This window comes from Ambystoma mexicanum, chromosome 7p (assembly GCF_040938575.1).
Source record: "Ambystoma mexicanum isolate Mex_15411 chromosome 7p, UKY_AmexF1_1, whole genome shotgun sequence".
In the NCBI taxonomy this organism is placed as follows: Eukaryota; Metazoa; Chordata; class Amphibia; order Caudata; family Ambystomatidae; genus Ambystoma; species Ambystoma mexicanum.
Window position 1 is genome coordinate 654,590,515 of NC_090939.1, and position 20,167 is coordinate 654,610,681.

General features: G+C 42.4%; 1 protein-coding gene across 4 annotated transcripts in view; it reads right to left on the minus strand.

Annotated features, from left to right (window-relative positions):
* Window positions 1-20,167, minus strand: part of CHST10 (carbohydrate sulfotransferase 10) — a 217,843-nt gene that overhangs the window by 22,986 nt on the left and 174,690 nt on the right. For all 4 annotated transcript variants that reach the window (XM_069636701.1, XM_069636699.1, XM_069636700.1 and 1 more), the window contains 2 exons: window positions 18,526-18,757; window positions 3,956-4,061 (listed from right to left, as the gene is read on the minus strand). In XM_069636701.1, coding sequence (XP_069492802.1) covers window positions 3,956-4,061; window positions 18,526-18,757 — 338 coding nt within the window. The remainder of the gene's footprint in view (window positions 1-3,955; window positions 4,062-18,525; window positions 18,758-20,167) is intronic.

Genomic DNA, 20,167 nt, shown 5'->3' on the forward strand with positions numbered 1-20,167 from the left:
CCTTTCCCACAAAAGATTTAAAAGATGACAGGATAACTAGAATAACTAGGAAGACAAGCAAGCAACATTGCCTACACCATCACATAACCTTAATTCATATTTGTAAATAAGGAACAGAATATGAAAGCTCTTCCAAAGAACATGGGAAGGAGGGAAAATCCAGGGAAAGGTAGAACATTGAAAATCCCTTCAAGAAAAGATTAGTCAGAGGTGATGAAGACACGACAAAGTAGGCCAGTTCCCGAAGATCACATAGAAGCGAGCCACGATGGTCAGGCCAAAAGGTGGGTCCTAGTGTATTACTAAAAGACACATTTACAAGTGCCAAGGGATATCTCAAGTGTATGAAATTATACTACTTACACAAATACAACGAACAAGCTGTTGGAAATTAGATATAATGAATCTAAAAGGTTTAAGATCGACTTCTTGATAAATGGTGAAACTATTTTCTAATGTCCCAACCCACATCATATGTGGAGAGTATGGTCTGGTGTAGGCTTAACGTGAAGACTTTCTGAACATCTCAGGGTGATCAGGCAAGCCAACGTCACAGCCATTGGCCAAATATTATCACAAGGAGCCGCCCAATGATTGAATAAACAGCATAGCTACAGGTTTTGACGCCCAAGCATTACATCTAAGTTGCAGTAAAGCCAATGGGATTTTTCCCCTGAAGGCTTTTAACGCTGGTTTAAATTCAAATTCTGAGAAGCAATGTCTTTTTAAGATACATGAATTATATGATAAAAAGCTTACTTGAATAAGAGGGATCCACAGGAAATAGTAGCAGTGATGAATAATCAATATCTATTCATAAGAGTTTTGTGCACCAGTTTGACTTTTTTCAAAACATGAAGGGTCAGATGTCACCTTGTAACATTGCTTTCATTTTGTTTTTGTTCTCATCATCGGTATGTTTATTGATTTACGAAACACAGAGGGCAATCGGACCACGAAATGGTCACTCTTGAGATGAGGAGTCAAAGAGTAGTGTAGCATCCCTATGGAAGGATTAACTATAGGAAGATATCTAGAAGAACAGAAACGAGCAAGCAGGGATCAAGTCCCAGTAAAAGTTTTATGCACAGGATTACTTGACTAGTGGAGGCATTTTTCTATTTTGAGATAATTTAATTCCTGCACATTTATAGAGCAAGTATATTTAAATTATAAATGCATGAGATAGTGAATCTGTACCAATACCATTTCTTTTTGTTGATAAGAGAAATGTCTAAAGATGGATTCTTATGTGCACTATTAGGAAGGAAGAAAACTGGCCAGTATTTCATCATATTAGTTTAACAGTATCTTTGTCATAGCATTTAAAGACTGTGGTCAATTTGCACCAATTTGCAGCACTAGGAATTTAATGAATGTTCTACTGTTTCACTAGGTTATTAGAATGCTGTTTCTTTCATAGTGTTCAACATGGACGATAAGATGCCTTGTGCCACAAAATTCTGCCTTGACAAAGTTGCTTGTTAACCTAAAACGCACATGGGCTCTTTTTGCGGTCTGAATATGAATATCATAGAATGTAGTTTGCTATTCTAAACTGAAAAGATGGTTGAAGACGTCATTAATGGGATCTTTTACACACAGTACAGTTCTTTGTAGAGTCATTGGATGTCTGCCTGACACTATACAGATTCCTCAATACCTTAAACATCTTGGACAAGAAGCAAAAGACCAGAATCATTAGATGCTGAATTGTCACAAATGTTTTTTATATTAGCACATGGAGATCGTTATTGACCTTCTCTTAACCAATTACAATGCTCCAGGCACTATCAATACCTCTTGTTGCTCATGTTAGACCCACTTCAGTTTTACCAGGTTTGCAATTAAAATACCTAAGTTCTGAAGTCGACCTCGTTATTTAAACAATACAAAATAAAACCACACTTAATGTATCAAATCAGTTTTTTGTGATATAATTTACTCGCTGTTAAAGTAATGTTTTTACTTAAACAGCAAAACTCCAAAAACATATACTGCGACTCGGTTCACCCTGTATCGGCGCCGCCGGTTCGGCGCGGGCCGATTCGCCTCGGCCAGTTCGGCATGGCCAATTCGGCGACTGGATGTTTTGGCGCTGCGATGTTTTGGCGCGCCGCACACCAGTGCACATCGCCTGCTGTTTAGGGAAGCGTTCAGTGCAGTGCACTGAAAGTGTGAGTTTCAACTTCATCCCACACTGTTTTAAAATGAAACTGTTCTAGAGCGGTTTGATTTTTAAATAGTGTGGGATGAAGTTGAAACTCGCAATTTCAGTGCACTGCACTCAACGTTTCCCTAAACAGCAGGCGATGTGCACTGGTGTGCAGCGCACAGGACAGATTAGATCTGCCGGGCTCACGAGACTGCTCCGAGCAGCACAGCCCCCACCTTCGCGGGCCCAGCTGTGTAGTCTGCGTGGCTGTGGGGCCTGCATGAAGAACTCGCAGGACATTTATGTGCGGCCAGTTCGGCGCGGGCTGTCGCGCCGAACCGGCCGCGCCAAATCGTCTCACGCCGAAACGGCCGCGCCGAAATGTCCTGCTCCGACTGCGACTATCACTATGTGCAAATAGCCTTATGTACCTCGGGAGAGGTCATTATCACTTGGGATAGTGACCCTTCCCGAGTTTATGGCCCAAAGGTTACATTATGAATGAGCCAACCTCAATGCTATGCTTTAGTTCATGTTTTTCATTTAAGTTTATCCTCTGGAAAGCCTCCCTCTCTCTAATTCTTGAAAACAACTAATAATTTCAGATCTCATGCTCCTACTAGTCTGGTGCTCTTTATCAAATTACTTAAAACATAGCCCTGGCTAGAAAGGAAATTCAACCAGTATGTTATGTTACTGTGATTTATACGGCACTCCACTGCCATGTGCATTTTCTCCAGCCACTCTGATCTGAAAGAGAAGGGGGTAAGTTAGCTTAGTGGGAACAGAGGGATCACACGAGATAACTTCGCCCTTGTCTTGATGCATATGCAGCTCAGAAGGAACCAGAGATCTGTTTGTGGGTCTGTTCTAAAGTGCTCTGTGTCACGCGCATAGCCTTTGTGTCCAGAGGCGTGACTTGCCTATTGGGCAAAAGTGTGATATGTAAGTTGATTGTAAAGGTGCAGTGTTCCCTTTGATGTCTGTAGGGAGGGTTATTCTGTTGCGATGTGCGAGTGGCTTAGATGGTATACGTTTTCATGGGCACGCAGAGATACTGACACTGGAATAAGGATTTTTATAAAGCAAGCATAAGATCTATGAATGGCAGATGGGAATTGGTTCAATATGGGTGGAACCTAAAAGCTCTTGGGATCAGAGCTTATATTAAAAGGGGAAACGAATGGCATAGCACAAAGTTCCAAGCAGATTGTCTCCTGCTTAGTTTGCTCTGGTACGCAGCGCTCCCCTCCCCCCACTTCTAGGGACCCTCACTGCCTCCCTCAAGACTTATGCTTCCTCCTCTTGTCTACTGTCAACCCGTCCTCCCCTTCTTGGGGCTCTCCATCTTTCTGTCACTTCCTCCCTCTTCTGTTCATGGAGTTCACACCAAGAGTCGATTTCACTCCTTCTGGTGTAGACCACTCTTCCGGGTTCAAGGGGCTCTTCCCCCTCAAAAGTGTTCCTCCACTCTTCTGTGGATCAAGAGGTTCCCCCCTCACAGGCGAGAGAACAATTCTAACATCAGAATTGGGGAGTAATCAGAAGCCCATTGACACGTTTTTGTAAGACCTTCCTACTTAATTGGGAGACTAATTTGTCCTGGTGCACATTTTATGATGTTTCACTGTCACCCTCAAAACAATTCTACTCCCCAGAATGCACACATGCGTTTGACCGGGCTGCAAAGTGTGGCAGCTAAATCAAAGGCTTGATGAGCCTGGCACATAAAGTTTTTTATAAGACTGAGAAATCACACAATCATTGACAACAGAGAGCAAAGCTCTTGAGTGTACTCACCGTTCTTGGATCTCCGGTTTACTAAAGGAAGATAAGCGAGGAATGCCATTCTTCTCATTGTCATGCACAAGGTGTTCAGGGATCTTGTTAATAGAGGGGAAATGTCCTACAAAATACAAAGAGCAAAGCTCAAGCCTTACAAGCAAGAAATGGACAATACAAATCAATTGTGACTAGCCACTGGGGTACAGAGGACAGTTAATTACTACACCAAGCATTATCCACTGCACAGACATTTGCCCCTACAGTAATTATCGATTTCACAGTAAGAAAAGTAATGACAACTATTTATTTGGAAAATCATTTTTAACAGGCACTGATTTTTGCATTCACATTCATACAGTGGCGGCTGGGGACTTATTACTTGGAGGGGCATATATATTTCCCACGAAAATGCGCAAGCAACCCAGCGCAGCAAGGAAGCCCAAACCAACCAAAGGAGGGTGCGGGTGGGTTCTGCCGCCTAGAAAAATACAAAAATAATGGGTTAAACTGGTGCATTTTGCAACACACTTTCTGCGAAACATTGGGTCAAAAGTCACACAATTTACATTTGGTGTTGTAGGGTAAAAAATGAATAAATCCAATAGATGCAACTCAACGACAGCACACATAGCATTTCCCAACACATTTCCATGTGGACTTTGCCCACATTAGCTTGCTGTGCCTGTACATGTCCATGACGGCTGCACAACTACATGCCAGAATGACCATATAGAAACATGCTCCTTTTAGATTGGACAGTAAAATAATGCTGTGCCACAATTAGAAAATATATTCAGACTAGCTGCACTAATGTTGGCCAGCCAGCCAGGTAATAACCCTCATAATGTTTAGTTTACCCTTAATGCCCAGTAAATAATTCCATGCCACAGTAATAAAACTTAACCAGACAAGCAGCAGCAATGAAGGCCAATCAAGCCTTTTAACAGCACCTATCATGCAAACATAAGCGTTGTTACGTGGCTAGATTGGACTGCATTGCTAAAGCTAATTTAGTTACATTTTCTACTCTGGCATGGCATTTTATTACTGGGCATCATGGTTAAAGCAAGCAAATATGATAAGCAAACATTGTTTGCTTTAAAATGCGAAAACATAACTAGACTGGCTACAGCAAAGTAGGCCAGTCTAACCACATAAAGCGTATCACGTAAACATTATAAATGTTATGTGGCAAGACTAGATTGCACTGCTGGACGCAGTCTTGCTATGCTCTATGCTACTAGCATGCCTTTTTTAACTGGCCATCATGGTTGAAGCAAACATGATACCATATTTGATTTAACATTGAAGCCCAGTAAACAATGCATCCCCTCCCCCTGCTGGTGAATGGGCCTATGATTTTGGAGTGCATTTTCTATGCAACCAAACACGTTCATACACATTCACTCACGCATCCAAACAAATTCACATCAACGGCATTGATAACTTTCACCCGCGCATTCATAACATACACTCTCTCATTCACACATGCACCCACACAACATATACTCTTTGAGGAGTGCACCCAAACATAGAATCACCCCTATACAAGAAGTCATGCACAGATTCACATACACATTTTTTTGAAGCTGTGGGAAGGCTCAGTGTTTTCACTAGGCTGGCTTGGCGGCTGGTCAAAAATGGGTGGGTCGATGCCCGGTCACCCATTATGGACGAACCACCGCTGCATTCGTAATAACTCCGGCTGCAGTCTTGGTTGCCCTGTTATAAGACAGCATTGTGCTGCAGTGCTACAACACCAAGAAAAGGGCGAAACCAGAGGAAGAAGTGCAAACACAAGTAGGGCAAGGGCAAGATCTGGGACACTGTGAGAAGCACTTTCTGAATCATGCCGATTGATTGTCCGCAACCCTGCCTGCAAGTTTAGTATGCAAGAGGCCATTGGTAGCAAAAACACTCAAGGCAGACATACGAAACAAATTAATGGACTCATGTATTAATTTCAATTCATTTTATTTAATATACATTTAGCTGAACCGGCTTTGTATATACAAAAACATACATAAATAAATATTGTATACATTACAAACTGAAGCAAAATGGCTAGTACATTCTTACAAAGATAAATAGTTTTAGACAAGTTAAAAGCATGCTTCATGACAGTATTTCAAATATTTCTAAACATTTCGAATAAAGTTTGACCACATGTTATATACAGTTGATGTTGTTGCCCTCTAATACCACTTCCCACATGTAAGCTGAGTCACCACAATTTATCTTATTGTCATAGGACTTCACATATGTGTTTCTCAATTCATTTAGACTCTCGCAATATAGGATATTTTTCACAGATTCAGTTTCGTGACGACCACATTAGCGAGACATCCGATCTTCTCGGGTACGGCCAATTCTGGGCCCATGGATCGCAAGCCGAAGGGTTATATTAAACTTCAACAGAAGATATTGCGGATAGGCTATTGTGTAGCTGGGTACATGCTCACGATTCATAAGGTAATGAATAAAGGGACCACTGGTAAGATGTGACGCCAGCTGTATAAGATCAGTCTTGTATCCATACATGCGAAGACAGCATTTCAACCGTGATGTTATTGCTGCCGAGCTAGTTCCAGATGATTCTTGGTCAGAACAAGATAGCCAGGTCGCATTCACTCGCATGAGGTTACTCAAGGTGCAGAAACGATCCGGGTTATCAAATTTCTTATAGCCTTCAAAAATGTCTTCCAATAATTGTTGCATTATTAAAAAAAAAAACTTTTGGGTAATACATTTCCATCCTGTAATTGAAGTCAGCGACAATACCTTTCCGTTTGAATTCCAATCTAAGATATTCAATAGACAGATTGCGTGGCATTCTAAACAAGATCCTTAATATTTTTTATTCAAGTTTGTTTAGTTGTGACTGGAAGGTAGCGCCCCATGCTTCAACACCATGTAACGTGCAAGGAACGATTTTCGTCCTATACAGCAATAGAATTGTTTGAATTGACCTGCCGACCTATAAATGCACTGATGGAGTAAGTGCTCCTCAGGCAATTGAGTACATTAGCGTCCCAGTGGTGATTCCATGTAAGGTTATCATCTAGATAAACTCCAAGGTATTTGTAAATCCTTACAATTTCTATACGCTCTTTATGAATGTACCATGAGAGGCAGAGCAGCGTTTTTTTTTGCTTTTCGAAAGACCATATTTTAGTTTTGCTCGTGTTTATTTTAAGGCCATTTTCGGTGGCATAACTTCCGACGGCATCGAACAAACATTGAATACCCTTCGGAGTATAATCGAGGAGAAGCAGATCATATGTATTGCATTTTTTATTTGTATTGCATTTTTTAATTATGACACATTTTGCATTACTTCCAAGAGCTCTTTAAAAGCAGGGAAGGTGAACACTTGCCCAGTGTTCAAATTCATCAAACAAAAAATAACTGAAACTCATGTTTTAAAAACATGTTTGTGCTTTTTATATTATCTGTGTGCTGCTGTGGAGGTTAGCGAGAATAATTCCAGTATAAAAAGCAGCATTTATATATCTTATGAACAACACAAAATTAGAGGTGGTGTGAAAAGAACGTATTAAAAAGTTTTGAGCGAGGGGTTCAGCTTTTAAAGAAAACATAGCTTCGACTGCTTGGCCTATATGGGATTGCTTGCTTATTGATTCTCTGGTGCTTTCACAAACTGTGTTATTGGCCAAGGAGCGAGAAACACCTCAACATAGTAGTTTAAATGTAATAGAGGCCAGTTTGAACTTGGCTCCTGCCACAACAGCTAGTTAACATAATGAGCAGTAAATTGTGATGCCTATAAGTTTTTAGATTCTAAGTGCATATTAGGTCTGGCTAGAGAGGGAGGACCGTATAGCTTGAGCTCTCTGCCAGAGCGGTGGCAACAATATATAGTGAAGCCCTGGCTACAAATACATTTCTGTGTGATGAAGAGAAAGTCGGTAATGTTGAAAGCTTTGCTGTCGTGTCAGTCACTTTGCATAAGCTACTGCAACTGTGTAAATTGGGGACAGCTGTCTAATGTGGCTTGTAGGAGCTGCTTTTGTTTTCATGCTGCTTAGTACACTTTTTGTGTGATTTAAGAATATAAGAACAAGGCTTAGCAGGGCAAACCAATTAGCTGCTCTTGGATGCAGAGTGCGCCTTTCATTTAGCCAATTGGATCTTAAATAAAGCAGTATGTTCTTGGGAGCCATTTCAGAATGGTAGGACATGACTGATAATGCTACTATTTACTTATGTGTTTTAGTTTCCCTGATATTGTTTTGCTTTTCCTGATCTTTGACTTGCAGCACTAAACAGTGGATTTTAGTGCATTAATCTCTGCGTTATATCACCAAGGAAGATGTTCATGGTTTTCTTTGCATACTACCACTTTGAGGTGTTGCATGTAATGCAATGATTTTTTTTTTATAATATATTAAGTATTGCATTCTATTGTAACACATTTTATACGAGTGCATTGATTTATTGCAAGTGAGTTCAATGGTTTTGACAAATTGTTGTAGGTCTGGTGGAGGGCTGTGACGCACCTCACATTTGTTGCTGTAGCTTGTGATATTTCTCATCATGGTCTGGTACTGAACAACCATTGGACAGCAAAATAATGAAAGAATTCTAACGTTTGGGGGACAAGGTTTATTTGTTACAACTGTTTATCCACTCAATTCTCACCTCAAACCGTTGTAATCCACTGTGTGATAGTACAACATGATTTACAGGAATGTAGCAGCAGTGTTCAATCCAAACAGGGCTTCATGGGTATGCAAATGAGACTGGTATTATAGGTGCTGGTCAGGTAATGGAGATCACAGTTAAGGTTGCAGAGCAAACAGGAACTTGGCAAGCTGACAAACCAAATAAAGTGGAAGAACCAGGAATTTAATTGCAAAGCTACAATAACAAGCACTGGAAAAACCAATAGATATGGCTGTCCAAGCATAGAGAGGATGTGCCGATTTTATACAGGGAATTGACAAGAACATCATCCACCAATACGCCGACGACACACAGCTATACCTCAAGTTTGACTCCATCAAGGCTACAATAGGCTCAAAACCTGCCTCTCGTTGATCCACTCTTGCATGTCCAGTGCATACTTGAAGCTCAACCCCTCCAAGACAGAAATCCAACTCTTCACCAACAACACCGAACTCCCATACATACAGACCTGGCTATCAACCATGAACTCCGAGGGCTTCACACTCAAGCTCACCTCTTGCGCCAAGTCCCATGGTTTCCAGATCGACAAACACCTCTCCTTCAAGACACACAAAGCGAAGAAAATTCAGACAGCTTGGTATCAGCTCTCCCTCTAGACAGCTTTAGATCCACCATTAAAGCACTCGTCCTATCCCACCTGGATAGGGCAATACACTCATCAAAGTCCTCCCGTCATCCTCCCTTGTTCCCCTGAGAAGTGTCCTACACGTGGCTGCACGCCTCATCTAGGGTCTACGCAGATTCGACCACATCACCTGGGCCCTCATCGACCTTCACTGGCTCCCACTGCACGCACAAATCACCTTCAAGTCTTATTGCATCATCTATAAGGCAGTCACCCACAAGTCACCCAGAACCTCGCAGAGAAACTCTACATCTCCGGCGGACAGCACACCAAAATAAGCCAGGACACGTGCAGACTTGAAATCTGTTGCTGCAAAAAGGAAAGGACCAGAAAACAAGCCTTCTCTTAAGAAAAGAACTCAAGACCCAACTCTTCAAGGAGTTTCTCCTCCTCAACACATAGACCATCACATCGCCCCTCGCACCACCTGACTCGATAGACTCTGCCCACCCTTCCTCTCGCAGCCATCCAATACAGCTGAACCCCTCCTCTCTGCCCCCTGTATTCTACCCCGCGCTGTATATCTGTTCTGTCACCACTGAAAACTGCTCCATTATGCATCTGTAATGTTGTACACCTCTGTAAAGAGTTCTGCTATGTATCTATATTGGTGTATACCTCTTAAAAGCACTCCGTTGCTTCTAGAAGCTAGGCCTCCACTGAATAAATACCATGATAATAATATTTCAGCTGCATCTCCTCAGAGACATTGTACCTTTCCTTGCCTTCTCTCAGAAACTCAATGGGCCTCATTACGAGGTGGGCGGTAAGGGATTACCAGCACTGGTAAGGGCACCGGTGCCGGTAATCCCGTACCGCCCTACTATGAGTTCCCTTTGCAGGTCCTCCCTTAACGCCTGGTTTTATCAGCGTTAAGGACGGGACCCGCAAAGGGACTCTGGAGCTAATAACGGTACCGCAATTTGCCCTATGTGGCCTCAAATGGGAATGGGGAATGGCCCTGGTGAATGGGGAATTACCGGTCCCACCAACCTTGGAATGGACCGGTAATTGCTCCATTCACCAGGCCGGAATCAGAACGAGTTTGGAGGCAGCCATGGCGCTAATATCGCCATGGCTACCTCCAACCTCGTAATGAGGCCCACTGTCTCCAGAGCCCTGGTTCTCTCTAGACTGGACTACTGCAACAGCCTCTTCCTCAACCTGCCTAAATCTTCCCTGTGCCCCACTGCAACTAATCTAGAATAGGACTGTGAGACTTATCCTTGGCCTCCAGCCCAGGGCCCGCATCTCCCCAGCCCTCAAATCTCTCCACTGGCTTCCTGGTTGCTGTGAGGATCAATTTCCAGACCCTGTGCATCATGCACAAGGCTTTCTGGGACCTGGGACCCCACTACATCAAACTCTCTACCCCTAAATACCTCCCTGCTAGAGCCCTTCAGTCTTCTAGCTCCAACTCTCTGCAGATCAGAAGCTTCTCCAAGTAGATAGTGGGGGCAGATTGCTCACCTCAACAGGAGCCCCCCTCTGGAATGGCCTTCCATGCCCCTCTCAGACTTGAGCTGGATCTCCTTAAGTTCTGGAAGCTTCTGAAGACCCTCCCTTTCTCTTCTTCCATCCCTCTCCACCTCCCCTGCATTGACTGGCTGCCTGGTTCCTTCCGATTCTTACAGGGCACCAGGCCCTCGTCGCCCAGTTTACCCCAACACCTTGGTCTCCCCTGATCACCCGACACCCCTAACCTGCACTCTCTGCCTTACCCTGGCACTTGTCCACCGGGCACCCCCTTAGCACTTGCCTAGTCCTGGGGCCCTCTTCCCCCTCTCCCCCAGCACTTGTGTGCTCTCCACTCCAACCTGCACTTCCTTTCCCTCCTTAGCGTAAGTGCATTCCGCTCTGCCCAACCATCCCCACAACCCCCCCCCCGCTGCACTTCTTGTTACTGCACTTCCACAATCTGAATGTCAAAAGGCCTAGAGGGACTGTTTTTTGTTTATTCTTCATTCCTGTTCCCCCTCCCTCTTTTGTCTTGTTGCGCCTTGGTACACCACTAGCTGTATATACGCATTATAAATACCAAATAAATTAATAAATAAATAATAATACAAATAATCAGAATTACACATTTAATAAACCAGACCTGTTGTCTTTTAATTTATTTCATGTCATGTTTCAAAAGGGCAAGATGGTTTGTGTTTATAGCGTTGTGCAGCTACAGTCAGGCAATCTTGTTCTGTGGAATTCAGTTATGTGTTCTGGCTTCTGTGGACAATTATGTAATTTTTTTTATGTAACGGATAAAGTGTAGGATTAGAAGATATACATCATTTTTTTATATACGATTTTCATCTCAAACAATAACAAGCACTATGATTAATAGGTTCTTGAGAGAGTTCCATGAGTCAAGTATTGGAGGTTGATTTTATTAGCAGCTCTTTCCATCCCATCTCCAGCCTGTATCGGAGTCTATGTATGCGATGTTTTATTTATTTGAAGCCAATTTGGAGGCAGAGGGGGATAGAGGGAATGATCTTCCGATAATCAGCAGTATAATTGCTAATTCAGTACATTCAGCCCACCTTTTTTTCTGATGTTGCAAGATTTGTAAAGCCAATTCTTAGTCTTCGTTGGGTGCAAAGAAAATCTGATATGTCAAGTTAGGTTAATGAGTAACCATTTTTAAAAGGTGCTCATGGACCCTATTAATCATAGTAGTGCGGATGGGACCTCTGGTTATTTAAAGGCCTGAAGGGAATTGTATTCCTAAATACTTGAATGGCATTTGAGATGTGTTTTAGACTTCATTTCATGCAGAGTCTGTTCAAGGGAATAACTTGATTTTGCCTTATTTAGTCTACATCCTAAGACTATTGAACATGAGTCAAGGAAGGAGATGAGGTTTTGGTGGATCCTGTGTCACTCTAGAAGAGAGGTGTGCCAACAGTGAAAGCATCAATCTTTAGTTCACTGGATGCGATGCCTTCAAACACAGAGTTCATGATGAGTTTTTCAAGAGCTAGGAGAAAGAGGGTAGGAAAAAGGAGGCAACCTGGTTTCTTGCCTTGAGACAACGGGGTGCCTTTTGAGTAAGTATTTCTGAAGACACGAACTTTGGGTTGTTTCTAAAGGCCATTATCATGTTGATAAATCTATTGCTTAAAAGATGTTACTTGTTTTTTCCAAAAAGGCCATTTGGCAAAAGCCATTTCGGCAACGAGCGTGACTACCACCACCAGTGCATGGATGCCTTTGGACAGTGGGAAGATGTTGGAGAAAAGCCAGGGGAATATTGCGTGACAAGTGAACTCTCTGAAAACAGAGCTAAGCGGGAAAGATTAGGTCATCAATCACACAAATCAAGATATGTTGCTATAATTTCTGAGTAGATGTTATCTTAAATTTAGGAGTGATATGGGACATTAGCTTAAAGTGTGGGTGTGTCTTTGGTTTTAGGATGACAATCATGGCTGCCGCTGCTTGACCCACGATTTGTTTACCATTAATACATGTATAGAAAATATCCAGAAGAGGAGGAATTAAGTTAAATTCTTTACAGAAGGCTGCCCAGAGGTCAATATGACTGGGTGAAGAAGTGGAGTGGATGGAATCTTATATGTTTGCCCGTGAGTGCAGTGTGCAGTTTACATTTAATTCAATCTTGCTCACAGCAAGTTTTAGATATTCACATAGGTGCAAGCCAAGGTAGTCAGAGGATGGGTGCATAAGGTTTCATAATATGTGTAGCGTGCAATAGAAATGTATGTCTTTTGCAAGGGGGATGGTATCTGGATTTTTTCCGGGTAACCATTCTAGTCCTTTCCTTTTTCTTCTTCAAATAACTGGCAAGAGTTTACCAAATGTATTGGATTGTTAAACATTTCAACTTTGGTGTGCGAAATATAGGTTCCACCACCTTCCACTGTTAACGTACTAAAGAGAGAGTGACTTTCCATCAATTCTGAAACCTAATAATTATGCGAGGAGTAGGTAGGTACATTTTGTAGGATATTTTTCATTCTGTTTCTTTTCTCGACAACTATTGCATAGCATACGTACGGATATATTGATAAAAACTGATTTGCTTGAAAAGTGAATAGCTCTACTTTGGGTAACTTTATTTTTCGAAATCGTTCTGGCACGCACAACTTTAGGATAAGGTCTACAAGCGCCAAACCTCATTAGGTGGGTGGGACAAAAGCATGATATTTCAGCCTTCATAGAAATAGCAAGGCAAAACACTTTCGTTCAATGGTTTTGGTCATGCAAACAGAGAAAGGTCTCGAGTGCTTGGATGTGGCCAGATCAATTGCATGCAAGATTTGGAGACCATTCATCAATGAGAACAAAAGTTACAAAGGAAAACAGTTTTTCACTTTTCTTCGCAAAATGCTATGTAACCTTAACTATACTTCCGCGGCCACAGCTGAACAATATTTATACACACAACATCATCTAATTAATGCTGATGGGAGGTTATCAGCCCACATTTCAAGTGGTCCATCAAGGGTAAGACAGTGGCTTGGATCTGATAACTAAAATCAAGAAGCCTCTGACTGTGGTCATTCGAGGGCTGGGATCCCCCCTGCTTATACCCTACTATGGTATATGCAGGGGAATGGAATAGGGATATTAAATAGACTTTGAAATGTGATGGTATATGGATTACTCTGATCGATACTAGACAGACTTATTATAATTCTAGAGAACTTCAGACAAACATCAAATTCTTAATTACAGTGCTATATGGAACAATTACAGGTAGCCAATCTCCAATTACCAACAGCCAGGAATATGTAAGCCATTTGTTTCAGCTGAAATTTGGTGAATCCCCACTTGGCCAAAGTGTTCCTATATACAGTAACATATGGGCTTTTGGTTTTGGCATAGTTTGGTTTGCTGCTTCCTTCCATTAGAGCAATCATCCAATCAGATATTTGCTTGACCATGACATGAGCGCATCAGACACATCCTGATTGGGCAAATAATCTTGTTACTCCATTCATAATATTACCTCTGGTCCCTTCTCTGCATCCTGTCATTCCCATATATAAAAAAGCACATTTATACTAAAAAATCATGGTTATCAGTCTGGCCTATTTGGGGATATGTAAAATTCTGTTGAGCCCATGACTGTGCAGTGTTGTGTTCAGCTTTTTGGGCTACTGCAGGTTACTGTTCGCCTTGCATCTATTTGAAATCAAGGTATTCCTAATGACTTTTGCTGAAGAGGTGGGGAAGGGCTAAAGGCATGCAGTGGAGTTCTAGGGTGGGAGGAGGTTGAGTGAAAAAGGGGCAAAGTATGCAGACTGGCCATTAAACAGAGGGCTGCCCGCAGATCCAAAGTCTCCAGGGCTCGGATCCTGCTCGTTTAGGGAAGCCTTTTGGCATGGGCCAATTAATGAATTGCCACTTACAATGGGCGTGGAAGGTTTATGTTTCTGAAGCAGTGTGACTGAGCAGAGAAGATTTCAGAGTTGTGAGAGGGGAAAGCATGAATGGATCAGCTACCCACACATGATGTGGAGCGCCTTGAGAGGTCTGCACCTGTTATTCCAATGTGGCTGATTTAGGAATGGAATTGAGCTCATTTTATGTAACATAAATGCACTGCATGCTCACTTTGACTGCATACTCACTTTGGCTTCAGAGAAAAGACTGACTTCATACATTAAATGTTGTGTTTAAATCTGTGTCGTTGTACTACTCGTGTCTTATCCAGGGGAAAATGTTATATGCGTAACATCAATGCTGGTTAGCCTGGTGTTAAGGTACAATTGGGCTGGTTATTGGGTCCACTTGGGCTATAAATGTTTATTTTACATTTCTGGCAACTGTGCAAGTAATTTAGCTGCCAGTTAAGGAGGTCAGATTGGCCATTAGAGTCAGGTGAGAGCTGGTAGCAATGGGGGGGGGGGGGGGGGGGGGTACAGGTTAGAAGCATGAACCTGAGCTGAGGAGTTGATGGCATTTCAAAGCAATCTTCTAAGAGCTAAGTGCAGCTGTAAATGAGTTCCTGCTGTAATCAGAATTTCTTACCAAAGTGTGCATTCAGGCACTGGATTTAGCAGTAAAATATGTCCTCCTATCGGTTCTTTGCACTTTCAAAAACGAGCACTGGCAAAACAAATAGTTTTGACTTGTGTATAGGCATTACACAGGCACCAACATCATATGCCCAGGTACTCTTACCATTTTCCAGTTGTTGTCATCTTATGACTAGGTTTTAATATTATAGTATTTCACATGCATATTCCATAAAAGGCAAATCTCTTAGTTTTGCCAATGCATGTTTGTCCCTGACAGTAGTCTATGGGTACAGTGAATTTCTCATGTTTGCTGTAAGTGAGTTTTTAAGATCTGGGGGAAGTTGATCTCGTGGAGTTCCCTGCATGAGTAATTCTTTGTTCCTGCAGGAAGAAGATAAATAATAAGGTTAGATTTCCATTGCTGTTCTCTTTGTCAGACAATTTTGCTCCAGGTTTTAGGTACCTTGGAAAAAAACATCTTTCGTTGGTGTAAAATTCACTTCTAGTTTTCTTTTTACTTTGTCAATGATGAGGTTGATGGTAGTACATGGGGTGGACTGGGAAACGCAGAGGTCGATTGTATTGACTGCAGTCATTTTCATTCACGACCTAATTGTTTGAAAATCAACGCTGTTGGCAGCCACTATGGTAGTCATTTTACAGAGTTCTTGAAAATATTAATGTCAGTTGACCCGGATACCAGCGGCTTTCTCTGGTGTTGGTGGTGATAAGGGGTTGTGGTTTGTCACTCTTTACTGCCTCTGATACAGAAAGAACCTCTACGTCTGGTGTACACTGAGAATCTTGTTCAGGGTTGGAAGACATTTTGTCAAGTTCTAAATTGCTCTAATGGGAATTAGTGTATTGTTTAGGTAAGTACTTGATGTTGGTATTGAATTCCTTTGGTTTATTATCTGAATGAATGAATTCCTTTATTTCTAAGTGCAACACACCCCATGAATATTATGTGAAAGAGTGAAGCAGTCAAGAAGAATTCACTGGTGGCTGAGTGAGTCCTGCGTTGCTTGCCTCTTGGACTGTGAAGAGCTTTCTTAGAGCATGAGCCAGAGAAGAAAGCACAGGCCAAATGTATCAATGTCACGCTGCTGTGGGGCTCATGGAAAGGGAGAAGTCTGAACGTTCTACGTCAGCTCAGGATCACTTCTTCTTATTAGGAGTTTTCCAGAATGTTTTTGATCAGAGTAAAGAGACCTGTGGTGACATGATAGGCGCTTCTCAGTCAGTGTTGGTAACTGCTATTCCCAGCAGAGATTTCATAAAGTTTAGCATTTACCTCATGGGTAGAGAGTTACACGTCTCATAGCGGGTCTTTTCATCACAAAGCACCCCACAGCATTTAATTCATATATCATCACAAATTTTTAAGGTGAGGGCGTGATGAAGATACACCCTCAAAGTCGGAGTTGCTGATCACTTTATAGTGGTGCCCGGTTGGTGGTGAGTGCTGAGCAAGAGTGTGAAGATCCTATACTAGAAGGTGTGGCAACAGTTAGGTGATCCGCAGTAATAATTGTGCTGTTAAAATGAGGTACTGGTGGAGTTGCCAACCATGAGTGACTGAGTTACATCATGTTGCAGAAGGGACAATGCATGGCAGTACATTAAACAATTATTTTGCCAGCACATTTACCAATTATTTTGCCTTTCATGGATTAGCATTGATTTCCACTCACTGGGCCTTGTTTCTTTTATTATTGTGTTGCTTTAATTTACTTGCACTGTAGTTTGATCATGGTTTTCACAGCCACTCTTACCAAAGCCAGCATCCATGCGTGCAGTGATGGTCCGCCAACATCTCCCTTGGTAGGGCGACCAAAAATGTAATTGAGGATCAGTTGAGTGCACATGATATGCTCCAATCACAGGTTGTGAGGGCAATGATGGACTGCTGCCTCGGCTGAATGCACAACACTCCCGTTGCTGCATCTTGCACCAGCCAGATCTACAGTTTCTCAGGCGTTGCATCTAAGAAAGCCCTGTTGCTGCGACTGCAGCCAACCACACAGTTCTTCATTCTGTTGAAATTGATGCTTTCCACCCTTGTAGGTTCCCCCTGGTCTCTCAATGAGGCTTCCTAGTTAGAACACATTACCCATGTACGACAGTGGAGAGAAAGCTCTCAGAGGGCGGCTACGGGACCTGTGGGAAATTTCAGTGTCTTCAGTACGTTGGTTGCAGCCCTCAAAGTGAAGATAAAATGGCACTTATCGGGCAACAGTTAGCTTCAGTGTGGTGTTGTGGGGCGGGACAGGACCAAAGATAAGAGATCGGAGGTTCATTGGATGACACTTTTTGGACATGTATTCAGGATCATCTTCACCATCAAATCTTTTTGAAGCAGATTTGGGTTTATTTTAGAGGGGGGGAAAGGAGTGATTGAATTTGTGACAGCAAAAGCTCAGTAAAAGGCAGGCATTTTGCTCAGCAGCTGTAAATAAGTGTTTACCATTGAGTGAATCAATTTATTTAAAACACAGTTATTGAGTCTCATCAATACACAGGTGCACTATGCCAACAAACTGGGAAAGGTCTTATAAGAAATATTTGGCCAAAGGCAACGTAAAACAGCTTTGCTTCCTTTTCGACACTGGTTGAATGAAGCCTGGTAGAAGCTTAACGATAGGATGGGCATTCTGAATTATGTGCTTACTAATAGAGATTGATGCTTGAGAATGTGGAGGAAATAGTACGGAAATGAAATCCTACTCCGATTACTGGCTGCGAAAAATGGCATCAGTGGGGAAAGTGTGCATTTGCAAGCTGCTCTTCTGTGGACATCTGTGGGTGGGTAATAACTTTCAGTTGCAGTTAACTTGAGAACATTTAGTAAAGAGATTAGTAAATAAACCATTTCAGAGGACCTTGGTCAAGGATGAAAGAGTGGGTCTACCAATGCAACCAGGACAAAGTTTGAACAGTATGTAGGTAGAGTAGGGCTGTCAAAAGAAAGAATTACAATTTCACAGAATTCAAAGCTACAAATTGTAAATTTAACTAGGCCAAAAATCAAGCCCCAATAAAATGCAGTTTTTTCAATCTTTTATCCATCACCATGGATATTTTTCTAAGTGGGAAACGATTTCTAAAATTGCAACAAAGTGCAACTGCATTCATTTAAATTTGCAACACCAGGCTGTGCGTAGGTTCCCACCTGGTTGGAGCTCAACAATAGTGACAAGACCAGAAAAAATATTTCCATGAGTAATAAATGTTTCAATAACAAAATGAATATTTTTAAGTACCGTTTAAGAAGATCAGAACTTTCTTCCACTGAGTGTTGCCAACTTTAGGAGTCTGGCAGAAAAGAATCTTGTGCTTGTCAGAAACAAATATTCGATCGAGGACAAACTTTGAGACAGTGGTGTGCGTGAGGTTGCTCAAGGAGGCATTCCTGCACACGTTCCTGAGGAGCTCCATTCGATCAATTTGAATCTGAGGTTTATGAGCAGTGTCTTCAAGTACTTTTCCAGTCGGCTAAAAAGAAAAAAGAAAGTACGATTAATAGATTGCCTGTTTTATAACGCCAATACACATAAGCTGTTTAGGGATAGCAGCCTCCTATTTGCAAGATCCCCAGTTTAGTCTTTAGGAATGTGTTCTCTTTTCTTGGTCGCACAGGCTTTTTGTACTAAAACAGGTAACTCTGAGATTGTCTGACAAAAAAGGTTTTACCAGATCCTATAGGAGGCACAATTTTCTTCACTTTTCATGCGCTCAAACATCAGCAAAGTTACCGTGCATTTACAAATGTTTGACAGATGCTCAAGGCCAGGACATCACCCCTAACCATCCTGGAGCTCTGGCTGGCCTGCGTTAAAGCTTCTCCCTCTGGGAAAGGACAGGGACCCTTCCGGGGCTCCCTGGAACCGCAGCTGGGATTGGGGACGGCCAACCCACATGGGAGACAGAGCCCAAGGCCAGGGACGTCACCCCCGGCCATCCTGGAGCTCTGGCAGGCCTGTGTTACAGCTTTTCCCCACCAGGTAAGCCCAGCAGTATGCCAATGCCTTCCCGGAGGGAAAAGCTATAGCGCAGCCCTGCTCGAACTCCAGGATGGTTGGAGGTGATGTTCCCGGCCTTGGGCATCCATCTCCCATGTGGATCTACCATCCCCAAGCACAGTGGCAGTCCCAGGGATCCCCATGAGGATCCTGTCCTTTCCCGAGGGGAGAAGCTATAACGCAGGCCAGCCAGAGCTCCAGGATAGTCTAGCGATGCGGTTGTGAGGATCCCCGCAGACTTGAAACAACGGGAGGTTCACTGTCATACTCACCTCTACAAGCTTTTCAGACCATAGTCACAAGAGTGACCCAGACAGTTTGAGCGTCTCTTCAAACAAAGAGAGGTGAGATCATTCCAAATGGACTGTTTTGTTTTGGATACGTAATTAGGTTGACCAATTGAATTGAATACGCAGTCATACCTAACTGCAGATAATCCTTAGAACCACTATACGAAGACTGTCCTGAAGAAGGTGACAAGAACTAGATAGTCCACAGAAGCTGGTTGACAGACACAGGGAGATAGCAGGAAAGTTCCTGCCACATTCCCTGGAACAAACGAGGGGCACATCTGCTAATCACATTATTTAGACCCCTAGCATGAGTCTTCATCAAGAATAACATTTCTTTTAGCTCTTCACTAAGAGTAAACATTTCTTTTTAATAGGGATTCATTTTAGCCTACAGTACTGGCTGATAAAATAACCATTGCCATAATACCCTTGACAATCTTTTATTAACATTGCAAATGAGTAAGGCTTCTCGCTGGTTCTCCTGTTTCGAACATAACCACGTACGAAGAAACTGGGACTGAGGTTAACAATGAGAGATTAAAAATGAAAATACACTTCTCTTTTCTTACTCTATCCACTTTTAGATTAGT